This window comes from Zonotrichia albicollis, chromosome 2, assembly GCF_047830755.1.
Source record: "Zonotrichia albicollis isolate bZonAlb1 chromosome 2, bZonAlb1.hap1, whole genome shotgun sequence".
NCBI lineage: Eukaryota > Metazoa > Chordata > Aves > Passeriformes > Passerellidae > Zonotrichia > Zonotrichia albicollis.
Window position 1 is genome coordinate 20,998,962 of NC_133820.1, and position 16,974 is coordinate 21,015,935.

Sequence of the window (16,974 nt, forward strand, 5' to 3'; positions counted from 1 at the left end):
GCGGCTTTTTTCAACAAGTCAAGCCATAACCTTTTTTTTTTTCCCCACTGGACACACAATCCAGGATATTTTTATGGCAAACAGGAAATTAACATAAGGTTATTACTACCAGGAAGTCTGTATCTATTGTTTGATGCTGATGATAAGTGAAGTTGAGAGATAGAATAGTCCACCATTTTTGTTTAAATCATGCTAATTCTAAGGACTAATTCTAATTACTAATTCCATGGACAGTCAAGTCACAATATGTGGGGATTTAATGAACAAAAATAGTTTTTAGTAACTTGCTACTAGGTTTAAATCATTGGCTGAAACACCTTTCGTATCTTTTTCTCTGACCTTGAAATAATCCATGAGACTTTCACATGGTGAATATGACACTGAGGTTAAATTACCTTTAAACTAAATTGTTCATCTACTTTATTAAAGAAAGATAAACTGTTTAATTTTTTACTGAATTTAATGAATGAATGAGCTCATTTTGGAGAGCCTCTTCTCTTAAATGACAGCTTTACCTTTGGACATGAAGCTGGTTCATGTCACACCTGCTTTTGCTGGCTGTTACCTTTAGAAACAGTAGAGTTACTAGTTCATTTCACACTATTATATAAGGTTGAGAATAAAGACAAGGTAGTCTTCCTGTTTTATGCAGAATAATATTCAATTTAAATTTAAATTTTGCTTTTAGTAGGATAGTAGTAAAAATCTAAGCATGCATGGTGAAATATCTACTGAGTTCTCATTTACTAATCTTACTGGAATAAGGCAAGTCATTCAGCAGACAGCATGTAAAATCAGTACTGCCCATTTTCAAGTAGAGGTTTCTTTAAAAATACACAGCAAAAAACTCCATAGTTATTATTTCAACATTGGTGCAGAAAAGTATAATTCAGTACCCAGAATGCTGGTTAAAACTACAATTAGAGATTGATATGATGATGGCATTTGGGAGCTGTAAGTGTATGCACTATTTCTGTGAAATAATGTAAATGCTCTATAAGTGCACAGCAGAGAACAAAGCCTGAGCCAAAGAGTTTATGGTTTAATGTTCTGAAACTTTTTGTTGTTGAGCATCTGTATTATAAATTCAAAACTGCTTGCAATGATACTCCTTAAATATAATATAAATTATCACTGAACAGGGTAGCAATAGGAATGGTAGGAAGAAGCATATGAAACATAACAAAGATAAGCATAATAGATTCAGACTTTTTTAGTGGCAAGTACAAAACTGATGTAACAAAACTTAGTAAAGTCAAGAAAAAATTTATCATGTTATTTTTTCCTCTTCTGTACGTTGTTGTAAATCTGGGATGCCTCCACAAAAGGTTGGAGGTAGAGAAGATTCACTGCTCATCTCTGTAGCTTTTGTAGTGCTTTACCTAGACCATAATTAAATGACAAAATGCAAAGAATAACAAGACAAATATACACACTGTGCTTTGGAGATGGTTGATAGCATTTATGGTGTGTGAAAATCAGTCACAATTTCTGTGGGTATTGTGGCACCTCTCTACAGGCCAGATCTGGCTGGGGTACTGCCATGCCCAGCAGCAGAGCAGGAACACAGAGCTCACACTGGAATGAACAAATTGGTCACAAATCCAGCCATGTGGGAAGGTGGACTGCCAGCTGAGGGAAAGACTCATGAGCTTTGAGGGTTGACTGTAGAACTGTTTTCTAGAGCAATTTGAAACAATATTAGCCTTTCTGACCTTTTGTTTCCTTAGAGGAAGAATGACACTGTTAGGTGTAATGTTTCTATCTACAATGGATTGTCCTAAGGATTAAGTTTTAAATGGGTGATGAATTCCATGAAGTACAGCTCCTCCTGTAATGATAAAACTGGAAGCAACAGAGAAAGGTGACCCTATGAGCTGTGCCCCTGTTGTTCAGCACAGCAGAGAGCACCAAAAACCTGCTCTGGAACCACAGCCAGCACAGCTGTGTGACTGCACTGCTGTGTCTTGGGAAAGGCAGACCTTGGGAATTTGGAAATACCACTCATTTCATGTGACTTCCCTGCCCTGAGACTGCAAAGTCAGAGTCTGCTATGTTCTGTGTAAATGCCAAATTTCACTTGTATGAATATATTTTCATAGACTTATACATGCCATATTTTTACTCAGTCTTCCTCTATTGCTTTTATCTCAGAAGGAGAAAGAAAAGCCCCAAATGTAAAACCTGAGATTTTCAGTCACTAGGTGTGAGGGAATAGATGACAGTCCATGCCTAAAGTGGGCATGCAATGATTTGTCCTTTTGCACAGTACAAAGCTGGGCATAATGACACATAATTTGAGATTCTATACTATCTTTCAGGTTTGTAATATTTCTGTTGTTAGTTTGTAGTTTTGGAATTTGTTTTAAAGAAAAGGATAATAGAAAACTAAAACCCAGGAATATACCTTTTTCCAGATGTAAAAACAGGAAGGTACTAGAAATTTAGAATAAAGACCTGCTTTCAAAATTAAAGTGATCTGTTATGAGAGGAAAAGTATTGGAAGATCTGCAAAAATTACACATGAGTTTCTAACAATCAAATTTTAGTTTCAAGACAGTAATGAAACTGTCCTACCATGGGAGGTAGACAGCAGTATACCCTAATATTCATAGAAATAAAAGTTCTTAAGCATGGATAGATGGGATTTGTAGTAAGAATAAGGACCACGTACTCAGGAAGAATCAAGTATTCAAGCATTACAAGACTTGACATGGAAACAAACATATGTTCCATTCCTAGAGACGAGTTATAAACACAGAACAAATGAAGAGTGTCATTTTCAATCCACAGAAATATGCCTCAAACCAGAGATTCCAACATGAAGCTTCAATTCTCTTGTGCATACTCTGAATCCTTTTGTCTTAGTTTTGTTCATTGCTTTAATGTGAAAATCCCACAATTTGATATTACCAATTGTTACAGATAGGAGAGCTGCAAGTGAATCCTGTGGTACAAACTTGATGCATTTATGTTGTAGTAAGGAACAGTCACCTTTGAAAAGCATACAGAGCTCTTTGAAAAACATATAGACCTCTGGGATTTTTAAATAAAAAAGGAATTTTAGATCAGCCAGGGAAGGTGAATTTCTCATCTTTGTTGTGCCTCTTCCTGAATAAAGCTGAATGTGATTTCAGTTCTTTGTTCCAGGAGTGGAATTCTCATTCTGTGTTATTCCAGTGCATTACATAGGAAAGGACAAATATCTTTTGAAATCTGTGTTGCATCTAAAATCACTGATGAATTTACAAGGTATTTGACAATTGATTTTTTTTTTTTTTGGTCTGTTCATTATTTTCAGACACAATCAATGCAGTGGACATACATAATCAATGGACTTCCTCCACAGACTGAACCACCCACAGTGGCAGCAAAAGTGGTTTGCACCAGCAGTTACAGAGGATCGTTCACAGTCCGGCAACGCAACTTTGTACGTGAAAACCTGAAACTTATAACCACTGGGGCATCCTCACCTATCAAAGGAGCCCCTTTGGTCCTTAGGAATAGACAGAAAAAGTTATAATCTGTTAATTTTTGGTAAGAGAACAAATAAATTCTGCAGATAAAAAAACCATGCACTTTGTTAATTTTTTTTTAAACAGATGTGGTATGCATCGATTGTATGTTCTGTATGGAAGATTCAGAGCACTGGAGCCCTAGTAATAGTCCTGTTTTTCTATAAGGGATTTTGGATGCCTAACAATTTATTTATGTCATGCAGATGTCATCAAGTTCAGAGGAAAAGCTTTAAGTTTAAAAAAATTATATCCGAAGATTGGGCAACTCAAACTAATGCTTTGCTTTCTGAAGGATGTTGGTTTAATAAGACTGTAATAGGAAGTTTCAGTGAACATTCTATGTGATGTTCAGCACATCACATCCATGCAAACCAAGCAAGAAAAAAAAATCTCTGTTCTCCTCCACAAGAAAATTCTTACCTTTTCTTGGTTTGGAAAAGTTAATTAATTAGGATATCTTTGCTGCGTATAAAATAACAATCTTGTTTTATTCATCCCATAACATTTCAAATCTTTGATCATTAAACATAGCACAGAAATGAAATAAAATGTCCTGCTGCAATAATTTTATGTCAGGTATATTTTATAGAGTGCTTTAGAATATTAACATATAGAAGGCTATGAGAATTCAGTGAAGAATGAAGACAGATTTTCCATTTTTTCCTAGAATAATCAAATCAGAGGTGCCATTCCTAGTGTCTTTCTATTTCCATTCTTTAGATGGGAGTTCAGGCTTTCTCTGCTCATGATATAATGTGGAAAATTAGATCTATGCAGACATGCTTTGTAAGATCATTGGATGGATAACTCCTGACTCTTTTCTTCATTGAGATAATTTTTCCTGATTTTACTAACAGAACATAAATTGTATTTTGTGCCTTTATTTTGATGGCAAAATGTGCTTTGACAAAAAGATGGCTTGGCACAGACTAAGTAAGTGCCTTCTTGGCTCCAATACAGAACGAGCATCAGTGCTCAGGAATGGGGAGCCTGAGAACAGCCTATGTAGGTTAGTGCAGATGAGCACCCATAAAACCCTTTTACCGCAATGTGCTTGAGGATTTTGTTTATGCCACACGTTTTTAGGGAAGTTGTTACAGAAAATGTTGGGAGCACATAAAACAGCAATGGTGCTGTTTAATACCTTTTTTAAATGCAGGGTGCCCCATTTTGGTCAGAAACCAGGTAATCTGAAGTGAGAATAAAATCAGCTTTATAAATTCAGTGGACAGCACTGGAAAGATGCTGTCCATACTGATATCTCTAGAAGACATTGAGAAAGAAGCTGTTGTAATATTTATCTTAAATGCGTTGAGACCACAAATGCAGCTGGGTTTCATAGAAAGGCTCTACTGCATATATAAATGAAGTAAGTGTTTATCTGACCGTAAGAAATCAGAATTCATGGACCAGCAATGGTTTCACATCTAATGATTCGTGTTCAGGGAATATTTCATTGACTGCATGTTTTTGTAAAAGCATTTTGATCCTTGTTTCACTCATTTAAAGTTATGCTTTCGTATTTCAAATGGCACTTTTTTGCAAGATGCGCAAAATTTTCTAATTCTCCCAGAAATGGATTAGCAGGTGGTGTAGAGGTGAATCACTTAAAAATTACATGGTGCTCACTCCAGAAATGTTATGCCTGATTTACTTGCCTGCACTTGCTGCTGTATGTATTAGATTTCAAATTCTGTCATACATCTAAACATTTTAAACATCCATGGGAAAATGTGCAATAAAATAGTACCAGAGGGGTGTTTTCAAAGGAACCATTTATATTATCTATTTTAAAAGGGATGAATGCATAATCTGTGCTTGCAGGACAAAATTATGGGGTTTTATTCAATGTGTACAAAGTCACTTCTGAGCTATGCAAGATATGCCATTGCAAATTGAATTTGGACCTAATAGTAAAAATGTATTTTTCTAATTTTTTACAGTTTAAACAGAACTAAGGATATTTCTTACGATATGAATACACTTGCAAAGATGATTTAAAGAAAGACCATTTTTAGTTGTGTGGTTGTAACATTCAAGGTGTTTTACATACTATCTGCATGCATTTATGGTTTACAGTGACTATATAAACTGTTAAAAATAAATTCATTTTTGCTACTTAGCTTGATAATTTGCACTTCCATTGCTGAGGTGACTGTATTATTTGTAAAGCAAGGACTAATTCCAAGTATATCTCTTAAAAGCAGTTTCTAAGCAGCAGCACTGGAAGATTTCCAGAATGATAACTTCCATTCATTACTTGCTTCCTCTTTTTTAATAGAATTACTGAGCCATTTTTAAAATATTAGTGTTTCAACTCCTGGAAGGAAAGGTCTCACATGGGAAAAGATTAAAAAATGCTGGGTTTTCTTTGTTTTTACTTACAGATTTCACTTCAAAGCTTTTGGACTCACCATTAAATGTGAGCTTCAGAAGAGCTGGGCAAGCTCACCATCCCTCTACACCCTAAAAATGTAATCTGCAGAGGAATTCAGCTCTTGTAGATAGAGCTAAACACAATTGCTGCAGTCAGGGCTGGAATTGTTGGAAAAAAGCAGCCCAAATCGTTTAGCTTTGAATTAATTCTAAATTACTATTCATTATCATAATCTTAAAGGGCAGTGGGAGAGAATGAACACAGCCTCAAGTTGTGGCTTTTGAAGATGCTCTCACAATGATTTCTGTTCCCTCATGCCGCATCAGAACAGCCACTATCAGAAACTGGTAGGAAAAAAACCCTAAACTTTGTTTCTCCACACTAGAATACCCATCAGGATCCTTTTGAAAAGGATGAAAACAGGAGTTATTCCCTTCACATTAATCTGTGTAGGCACAGCAGAATCTCAGGGAAATGAGGAGGTACTGCTTATTACTGTAATTAATAGCTAATTTCTCAATTGAAAATTACTTCTACTGACCCCATTTATATGTTTTGATTTATAGAAATGCCTAATTCATAAAGCACAATAAATTTTTCAAAGTCAATATGGCATTTACGGCCAAATATTTTAATCATAGTCTTACATGCCACACATGAGTCAGCTGTGCATCTCTTGTGTGGCTTGGCAGAAATGCTGATTGTCCAACCAGTGTAGTCACCATGTGTTATTTATATTTCTTCCTCCCTTCTCTCTCTATGCCTCACTATAATGATCCATCTATCAGAGTAATTAAAACAAGGACTAAAACCTTACGAGGCAACATCATTGTGTAGCATAGAACTTGTTACTTTGGGAATGAGGTCTACATTTAAATTGGTTAAAATGCAGTGGAGCTTTTGCAGCTGTTGAGCTTCTGGTTTTATGTGACATGTCCAGTAGTGGGGACAATCTGTCCTGGGGGGTTGCAGGATTGTACAGTCAGATCAATGGCTTCAAAGCAGTACAGAGCAATCGACCTTCTAATTGTTTGATGTTTGGCTGAGCTTTATTTGGCACATTGCACACAGGAGAATGACACCAGGGTAATGTGGAGATGTGTTTAGGATGGCTGCCATTAGCAGCTCAGCTTGGAGAGGGTTTTGCACACATTTCAGTAATGCTTGTTCTACTCATGTCTGGCTCACCATGGTATCAATGACACTCCAGGGCTGCTTTATACCTGATCTCTCTCACAAAAGAGAAAAAGGTTTGGGAGTATCAAAACTGCCCATCAAAAATAATAGGAGCCAAACATTAATTTCTGTGCCAGAGCAGGTTTTGTGTGAGTCAGGAGAGTGGGGAGATAAAGGCTGCTTTGAGCACAGGGGTAATGATGATCAGGTAAGAGCCCATGGGGGTACAGTGCCCTCCTATCCATTCCTGCTGCAAGGAAAGGGATTCTTTCCATGCAGCTCTTTGGGAATGAAGCCAGGTTGGCAGAGGACAAAATGCTGAACCAACAATGCTCTTACTTTGGTGAAACACCCATGGCAGCAGCCAAATCTGAGCAAGCACTTTTTCCTCTATGATCGCAGACTCAAACTAGCAGAAGATATAGAAAGTTCTGACTCACCCTGCACATAGCAAACGCTGGGAAAAGAATTGCTGTATATTAATAGATATTCCTAGGAGGAAGGCTTAATATTTAGAATAAGAGAGAAAATCCCTGGCTTTGCCTTACTATTTATTTGCTTGTGAAGCGTTTCATAATTTTATTTCTCCCTGCAGTGACTGCTCATTCTAAAATAAATGACTGAACAGTGCTTTACTGCTGACACAGATCACAGTTTGTTGCTAATGGAATGTTAACTGCTTTTTAAGTAACTCTGAATAAACCTACTGATCCATAGAAGATTCATCTGAAAAGGAATCCAATTCATCTACCAGCTTTTCTGCTGCCACTGTCATGAAAAATATTTTTCTACAGTTTACTTTACTGCAGCTATTGTACTATTGGTAGTGTCAGATTTCCTGTAGAAGGATATTTTACATTTTGAGACCATGGCATGATGCCAGCGTGGTGAAGTCATGGCAGGAATTGATGCCAAGGTCACTGCACAGAAATGTGTCTAAAAATCACTGCTTGGTGGCTGGGGAACTAAAGACATGGGGCAAGGACAGTCTTTGACCTTTTATTTCCCTCATTATTCAATTATTAACTTCCTTTCTGCAAAGTGCCCAGCTTCTCCTGGTAAAAAATTAAATAAAGCTTTCAGTGGAAAGTCTAGCAACTCACTGCTCATCCCACCATAGTAGGCCACGGCAGATGTCAACAAATCAGTCTGGCACAAGTCTTCAGTGACAAAATAAAATCAGAGGTATCAAGAAGGGTGAGGCAACAAAGTAAAATCCTTCCACTTATTAAATGGATAGTGCTGATATTCATCAGATGAGATCCAGTTTACCAATCTATACAAGAATTGAAGGCCCAGTTTTCCCTTTCACTGGAACAGATATCCAGGGGACCTTTGCTGTAGCCCCCATTGGCCTGATATTGGCAGTGTGAGGTGGGAAGGATGGCTGTCTCCTTCAGTCTTCAGTGTTTTCATCTATATAATACTGAAGTGCAAAATATACATTGCAAATCAATAAAACCTGCAATTGTAATTACAAAAAAAGGAAAAAAAACCCCAACAAAAACCAAAACAAACAAAGCATAAGAAACAATTTCCTCCACCCACACACCCACAAGATTCTCTAAAAGAAGCATCTCAGACAACAAGTTATAAATTTGAAGAAACTAGACTATGAAAAGAAAGATTCCTGATCATCTACTCCTGACAAACAGACTTCAGGGTAAGGTGTGAAACTTCCACATTTTTTGATGAGTATAGAATGCATGTTTCTAATATTGTTTAGGTTTAATTATCACAGAATCACAGAACAGTTTGGGTTGGAAGGGACATTTAAAGGTCATCTGATCCCCTTTGATGAACAGGGACATCTTCAACCAGATCACTTTGCTCACAGCCCCATTTAACCTGGCCTTGAATGTTTCCAGACACAGACATCTGCCACCCCTCTGGACAGCCTGTTCTGGTGTTTCAGCACCCTTTTTGTAAAAGATTTCTTCCCTTTATCTAGTCTAAATCTCTTTTAGTTCAAAACCATTGCCCTTTGTCCTACTGCAACAGGCCCTATTAAAAAGTCTGTCTCCATCTTTCATCTAAGTGCCCTTAAGTACTGGAAGGCTTCAGTATGGTCTCCCTGGAGCTTTATCCATGTGGAACAACCCCAGCTCCTCAGCCTTTCTGTACCTGAGAAATGTTTCATTCCTCTGATCATTTCTGTGCCCTTCTCCAGACTCACACTGCAGGGCTGTCTCTCCTGAGAACTCCAGAGCTGGACAATTGATCAATTCCCCCATAAATATCCTGACCAATGCCAGGATACAGCATTTAGTGTACTGGGGACTCCTGTCAGCAATCTGAAACATTTTTGACTGTTAAACATCCATGGAGAAAACAAATCCAAATCCATCATGTTAACAAATTTCACTGCCAGCACATTAACTCCATTTAGGAATAGCTCTCTGCAGTGTGTGGTGTATTACAGAGTTAACAAATATACATATAAAGAACAAAATAGTGATTATTTTTATTCCTTGATATGTAAAATAAATGTGTATTTGAGTAACTGCACTTGGAAAGTCAGCCTGAATGTGCAGGCAGTCAGGTGTGTGCTTCTGAGTTCAGAGCATACCTGTGAGTATTGGGTTAAATACACGGTAAATATGTGAACAGCACTGACTCAGCAGCCTTGCATTGCTCCTGGCATGAACTGTTGCATTTAAATGTAAAACTTTTGACTTTAAAATGCTTTTCTGAGCCATGCAGCCACGTGGCTAGCATTAATTGGTACTTTCATTCCATTTATTGTTGCCTTATTTCTGCCTTAATATTTGCTATTTAAAAAATAAGTAAACAAACAATAATAAAAGGAAAAAAAAGAAAGGCAACATCAAACCAAAACAAGGCTACCCTGCCTGGGTGTGAGCTCTCTTGTGCTCAGCTACCAGTTATTCATTTTGAAGCTGCTCCTATTGAACCTGAATTTAAATTACACAGAGGCGATAGTGTGAAGGGGATACAGAGAGAAGCAAGCTCACAGCTACAAAATTAAATCCTCATGGTAAAGAAATGTTATTGTATAGAAATATTTCCTGAGGAACTTCCTTTCCTTTAGAGAACAATATCTAGATACAGGGGCTGTGATCACTGCCATATGAGGAATTAATTGCTAGACGACATGTCCCTGTACTGAAACACAAATCAGCTGCAGAAACATTGGATTAGCTCATTAAAAAATGTCATTAATTAGAGGTTCAACATCTGTGAGAGCTCTTTGGTCATTTGCAGGTCAGAGAAGTCAAAGTGCCTGAGTTCTGTGGTGGGTGGTGGCTGGAATTGGGATCCCTCCATGCTCCTCCCTTGAACCATGGAGGACAAAAAGATGCTCTGGAGCTGCCTGCAGTTCCCTCCCCCTTGTGCTGTGAGGATTCAGCTGCTGAGATCAGTGTTGAAGCCAGAGCTCTGCTGCTGAAAATGAGAGGGAACAGCTGGGGGATATTGCCACTGGGAGTCCCATGGCTTTAAATATAATCAGTTCATGGTCTGATATAATCCTTATCTTAACTTTCAGAGCAGGCTGCAAATTGTCTCTGCACCTTTCCCCAGGTTTGTATTAGAAGGAATAAATTACAAAGAGGAAATTTGCATTTAGCTTACTTAGCTTGCTCATGATAGCTGACAGTGAATTGTGATGTTGCTCTTGGAAGATTTTACCCATCATCTGATGCATTGAGAATGATGGTTGGGTGCAGTTCCTATCATTTTTTAAAATGTAAAAGAAAATAAATTACTTGATTATTAACAGAGGATAAACAACTGAATCAGATAGGTAGATTATCAGTGTCTGAATTAATGAATTAAAAGCAGCGTGAAGAAGAAAAAGTATGAATGTAAGGGCCTCACTAGAATTATTTGGGAAGAAAAGAAGATTGTAAATGAGGAATAGTTCCACCTTAAAGAAAGTAGGACAAGTCAACTGGCACAGAAAGCAGATGAGGTTGTGGGGGATTATTTAAATCAGAAACAGGAGGAAAAAATTCAGCAGGTATTGAGGAACACTTGAGCCAGTCACAGACATCTGCCAGGACTGTCAACCCTATGACAAGTGTCTCTGTCACAATGTGAGAAGTATGAAAATTATGGTAAAACTAGGGAAAGAAACAGTGTCCCAGCAGTCCATCAATGAAAATCAGCCAAAGAAATCGTCCAACAATAAAAAGAAATAAATACCAAAGGTTTCAAATAGAACTGATAGAAACAGAATAAAAACTGTATCACCAAGGAACAGTACCTTGAGAGGAGCGTTGTACTCCTGGCTGTAAAGCAGAGAATACAGAATATTCCTTAACTGCAGTGCAATGCCATGGCAGTTCCATAAAAATAGATTGAGAGAGTGTTTGGTGGGGAGGACAGCCAGGAAGGATGAAGGGGCAAGAACCAATGGCTCCCAAGAGGGAAAGCTCATTAACAGTGTCACACCACCAGCTGCTGGCCCGAAAGAAACCACACTGCATTCACAGTGTTGAAGAGATGCAATTAAAAGAACAAATGCTCTCCTCCCCACTAAATCAAACACACCTGTATCTGATAAACTTCTATCAATGTCTTTGATGGACTGTTGACAGTCAGGGTGTTAATAAGAAATCAGTTCCTCAGCAAAATTCCACTACATTTGGTTAATTTGCAGTAAGTATACAACATAATTAAAGCCCATATCACCATAAATTTAGCAGGCCATATCTAGCACACAATATAACTATGTCTATGAAAAGTAGTTCAAGATGAGTGAAAATGTGCCATTCTTGATATAGTCTGAAGTAACATTAAAAAAAAAAAACAAACCTGGTGTTGAACTCATGAGCAGATAATGATCATCATTTAAATAAGTGAAAAAACAGAAATCTCCATTCTGCAATGTTCAGTAGAACCTGAAGAAGCCACAGAGCTTTCTCCCCAGAAAGCCAACACAGCACTGACACAAATACCTCCTTCCATCCCTCCCTGTTCTCCTTTATAAATATCACATGGATCTAAATATTAGCATTTAAATACACTAACTCTGACATATTGCTTTGCTTCTTCCCAAGGCAGAAACATCTCTTTGAGGAAGAAGCACAAGGAAATGGAAGGTTAACCAATAGTTTCCAATCTCACCCAAGTCCAACCAGCAGTGATGGTGTGGGGCTGGTGAGGTGATACAGCCCCAGCCTTGGGCTGGAAGAACACAAGGAGGTGCTCTGACTGGATGATGAAGAGTTTGGCCTTCCCTGGGAAAAACATTCAGGGTTATAAATTTGGGAACCCAGTAGCTGTTGCAATCCAAAATGAAACAACTCAAAAACATCTGGCATTGATTATGTGGCTTCCAGTTAATTACTCCAGCAACTAATTAATGTGCCCAGTGGCGATGATCGTCAGCTGTGGGTGCTGGAGATCTCAGCATGCCTGGAGTTATCTTGTAGTAGTTTCTGCTTGGGGGAAGTGTGCAGATCACAGGTATGGTTTCACACTAGAGGAAAGAAATGAAACCACCCTGGAGTTTGTCAGAATTCAGTACCCCAATTTCTGTAGGATTTGATGAGTGATTCACTTTTCAGTGTCACGTAAGAATAAATAACACCATATCCTCAGATAATTTAATTAAAAAATAAATTTTCCTGAATAGCAGGTAGAGAACTACTGACACTAAGATTAGAGACACCCCCTTTGTAAGTGGTTTCATCTTCTCTTACCAACAGGTGCTTAATATTTTGACTGTTATCTCCAAATAATGCAATGTTTACTAACACATTTATTCTCATTAGAAGGTCAAACGATGCCAAAGAAGCATTTCAGCTTTGGAAAAGTGATAATTACATTTTGCTTGTTTGTAAAACCTTTGGTGACACAGCCTATTATGTTTTAAGAAGGGACCTGAGCAACACCTGCTTTTTGCTGCTGGGGAAAGCATTGGGTCACATGTAGAGCCACGATGATCAGCTCTTCTGGCATACTAGATATGTTTCCAAGCATCTAAAATACAATTGTTCAGCTTGCAAATGAACCAGCAACACAGAAAAAAGACAGGTCTGAGCTGGGAGACTTAACAAGTATCTGCCCACTTTCCCCCTCACAATCCCTGAACGATTTCCATTTTGCAAGGACTGAAACTTTCAATTAAGAAAGCAAACCCAAACTAGGCTTCTGAAAAAAGTGTGAAAAAAAGTGAAGAGTTTTGAGAATAGGGAGGCAGAAAAGGGTTGTTCATATGTGGTTCCCTCCTACAAAACCCCAATGAGGCAATATAGGCTGCTGTGGAGTAATTTGGTTATGTACAAGCTGGGCTGAAACTGCTGAGCTCAAATGACTGGCCAACACCTGACTGCAAATGTGAAACCTGTTAAACCTGGAGCTCAGGGGACAGGAAGAACCAGTATCCTTAACTCATGAAGTAACTGTAAAAAAACTTTATTTTATGCAGTGTCACCATTACTCTATGTAGAGGGGTTTCACACTAAAGGCTGAGAAGAGCCCATAAACCATGGAGAATTACAGAAGGATTTAGGTTGGAATCATTAACCCAACACTGCCAAGTCCATCACTAAACCTTGTCTGTGAGTGCCACACCCACAGGTCTCTGAAACACCTCTGGGCGGGGTAAATCAACTGCCCAGGGGCAGCCTGTTGGGATAATTTATTATCCTTTTTGGTGAAGAAATTTTCCCAGATATCTAATCTGAGCCTTCCTTGACACAACTCAGGAACTGAAAAGCGTGACATGGCAAATGCTGAAATGAGAGTTTGGTTGGCTGGGCAATGTGGAGTGAGTCCTTGGGGGTGGGAGTTTTGCTGAAACAGGGAGTGAGTACCTGATATCCTCTCTCCTGTTGTCTTCAGGAAAATTGGATTTCCTGTCACAGATGCCCTTTTCATCATCAATTTCTCCTTATCAGAAAAAAACCTGCAAGCCCCTGTGTTTCAGTTAACTGCCTGATTGTGAAGGAGATAAATTGGGTAGAGCTGGAAGCTCTTCCTCTTCAGTCCCTGTTAAGTGGCACCTACAAGTGAAGCAGAGGAGAAATTGCTGTGAAGATCCCTTTGGGTGTCAAGGCAGACATGTGGGAAGCTGGTAAAAATGACACAGCTCTTATGACGTAACAACATGTCTGATTTATGGCCCCACACTTGTTTATTGCCTACAGACTGAGAGTCCTGGGCAGCGCAAGATCAGTCTTGTTTTTTCTCCAAGAAGTGGCCTGACAGCTACAGGCTGAGATTAGGCTCTGGAGGAACCAATATGTAAACACTGGGAGATTAATGATCAATGAATTATGGCCATATGGACAGGACAGATTTTTTTTTTTTTTTTGTGATTGAAATCCTGTGGACATGTGTGAGAGGAAGCAGCCACCAAGAGTTTGTCACTTTGCACCATGCAGCTGCATTTCAGTGGCAGATGGGGCAATCTGCACTGGTAATTTACCACCAGCTGAGACACTCATCTTTCTGGCACATCTTTGCATGAGTCTTTATTCAGAGTTGAACAAGGATCATGGACACTGTGGCTTTGAAAGTTCAAGGCAAAGATGTGCTCTGAAATGCACCCAAAACTCCTAGATTTGAAGCCATGGTGGCCACACCAATTTTAATAGCTGAGCAGCCCCTCCATACATACCCTAGATGTAACAGGTAATGTTATAGCTAAGTGTTCATGGGGGCAGCTGATCCTAATACGTTGGTGATGAGAGATTTCTAACAGGCCAAGTGTGTCACTGAGATAATTGGGTGTCTGGGACCATTCCCTTCCCAGGGAAGCCACAAGGAGTCATCTCTAAGCTCTGAGCAAGGCATCTTTTCTCTGCATTTGGTACTTCTCCTACTTAATAAGAAATAGCTCAAGTTTCACCTTATAGGTCTTCCATGAGGACGACTGAGAGACAGGAAGAACTCTTTTTTGAGATTATTGCAACAAATCAGTGAATAAAATTGTGATTTATGCTTAGTTATTGAAATGCTTAACACTTAAATCTCTCTAGTTTTTGTACACAGGCCATGAATACACAAATGTAGTGAGCACTCCCTGCAGTGCTGCAAGGATTTTGGGTGTCAGGGCTCAATGTTTTGGGATAAATTGGCCACTGGCTGCTGTCTGCTGCAGGCTGTTCCCTACCAAGCACAGAAGATACCCCATCAGTAGATGAGCTCTCCTGAGAAGGCAGCTGGGCACAGCCAGGAAGGGAGAGATTTTGGTGCTTCACTCTGACAGCCAACCTAAGGCAAGCTCTCCACACCTCTGGACTGGATCCCTGAACAGCAAAGGCATCTGCATTCAAATAATGGCCACTTGGCCCAGCTCTTAAGTAGCCATGGAATGCAATTACGAGGAGAAGTGAGTGCTGCTTTGATCTCTGGACTAGAGAAATGTGCTCCCCTGCCCTGTGCTGTGAGGTTTCTGAAGGGTGGAGGCCATTGCCTTGCCAGCCTCTTGCTTGGCCACAGTGTCTCAGGTGTTTTGGGTGAGATGGATTTTGTTATTACAGATATCTCTGAAAAGCTGCCCATCTTCACAGCCCAGCATGGTCTGCTTTTGCTTCTGCCTTTTAAACAGAGGAAATTAACCCATCTCCCAAAGGAGGAGGATAGATGGGTTTGAGTGGATGGAGGAGATCCCTGCTAAGCCTGTCCCCACCTCCTGGCTGGCAGAACTCCTGGGCAGAGCAGAGCTGCTGCCAGAGCTGTGGTACCAGGGGAGCTGTCCCAAGCCAGGAGCAGAGCTGTGCTCATGGAGCTGAGCATGCCCTGCCTGCAGGCTGAGCTGTGACACTGGGGATGGTGCTGCTGTCCTTGTGAGCCTAGCCCTCAGCACTGTGCAGGATTGTGGTGGTGTTCACAGGGGCCCGAGGATGAGAGAAGAGATGAGGATCTGACTCCATGTTTCAGAAGGCTTGATTTATTATTTTATGATATATATTATATTAAAACTTTACTAAAAGAATAGAAGACAAGATTTCATCAGAAGGCTGGCTAAGAATAGAATAAGAAAGAATGATAACAAAGGCTTGTGGCTCAGACTCTCTGTCTGAGCCAGCTGGCTGTGATTGGCCATTAATTAGAAACAAATATATGGGCCAATCACAGATGCACCTGTTGCATTCCACAGCAGCAGATAACCATTGTTTCCATTTTGTTCCTGAGGCCTCTCATCTTCTCAGGAGGAAAAATCCTAAGGAAAGGATTTTTCAGAAAATATCATGGCTACACAGGCTATCTGTCAGCACTGGGACAGTTGTTTTCCTGGGATGTGCCCAAATTCACAGTGTCAGGCCCACCCTGCCCAATGGGTCAGGGCCTCTTTTCTGAGCCATTTCTGCCTGCAGAGCAGGGGATTGCCATGCCCGGCTCTCACCTGTGCATGCTGTGCTGTGGGTGGGTACCCACATTCCCAACCCCAAAGCCAGCATTGGTGCCAGGCTGGCTCTGCTCCAGAGGGATGGGAGGGGATGGGGCTTTAGAGAAGCTGGCGCAGAGCCAGTGTGCCCAAACTGCTGCACAGTGAATTAGCAGAGCTGAGCCTCAAAGGCAGTGCCTGTGCAGAGCTGCAGGCTTAGGATGTGACCTGCCCACTCCATCCCTGCATCCTGATCTGAAATTACAAACCTGAGCTCCACAACAACCACAGCTGTACCTTTCTCTCTGAACAGGCACAGGCTGACTTTTTCACCTCAGGCAGTTCAGGAACAGTGAAAATGAAAAGATATAGATAAAATACTATTAAAAATACAGAATAGCTGCTCCTGGCATTTTTATAGCACTTTTTATCCAAGAATGTATACAGCACAATTAAGATCACAGGTTCAAACACCCCAGTTCACAGCAGCTGCAATTGGAGTCAATCACAGATGACACCCTAGTTGCTAATACCAAGCTTTTTCTGCTGAGCCTGGCTACTGTCTCTGCTGAAGGCTGGTTTGAGCCACACTTCAAGAT

The 16,974-nt window shown here is 39.8% G+C and overlaps 1 protein-coding gene across 4 annotated transcripts in view; it reads left to right on the plus strand.

The window, feature by feature from the left end:
* CFAP47 (cilia and flagella associated protein 47) overlaps positions 1-5,578 on the plus strand; it is a 274,906-nt gene extending 269,328 nt beyond the window's left edge. For all 4 annotated transcript variants that reach the window (XM_026791865.2, XM_074534560.1, XM_074534558.1 and 1 more), the window contains one exon: positions 3,302-5,578. In XM_026791865.2, the coding sequence (XP_026647666.2) occupies positions 3,302-3,523 (222 nt within the window). In that variant the 3' untranslated portion in view covers positions 3,524-5,578. The remainder of the gene's footprint in view (positions 1-3,301) is intronic.
* Positions 5,579-16,974: the final 11,396 nt, after the last annotated feature.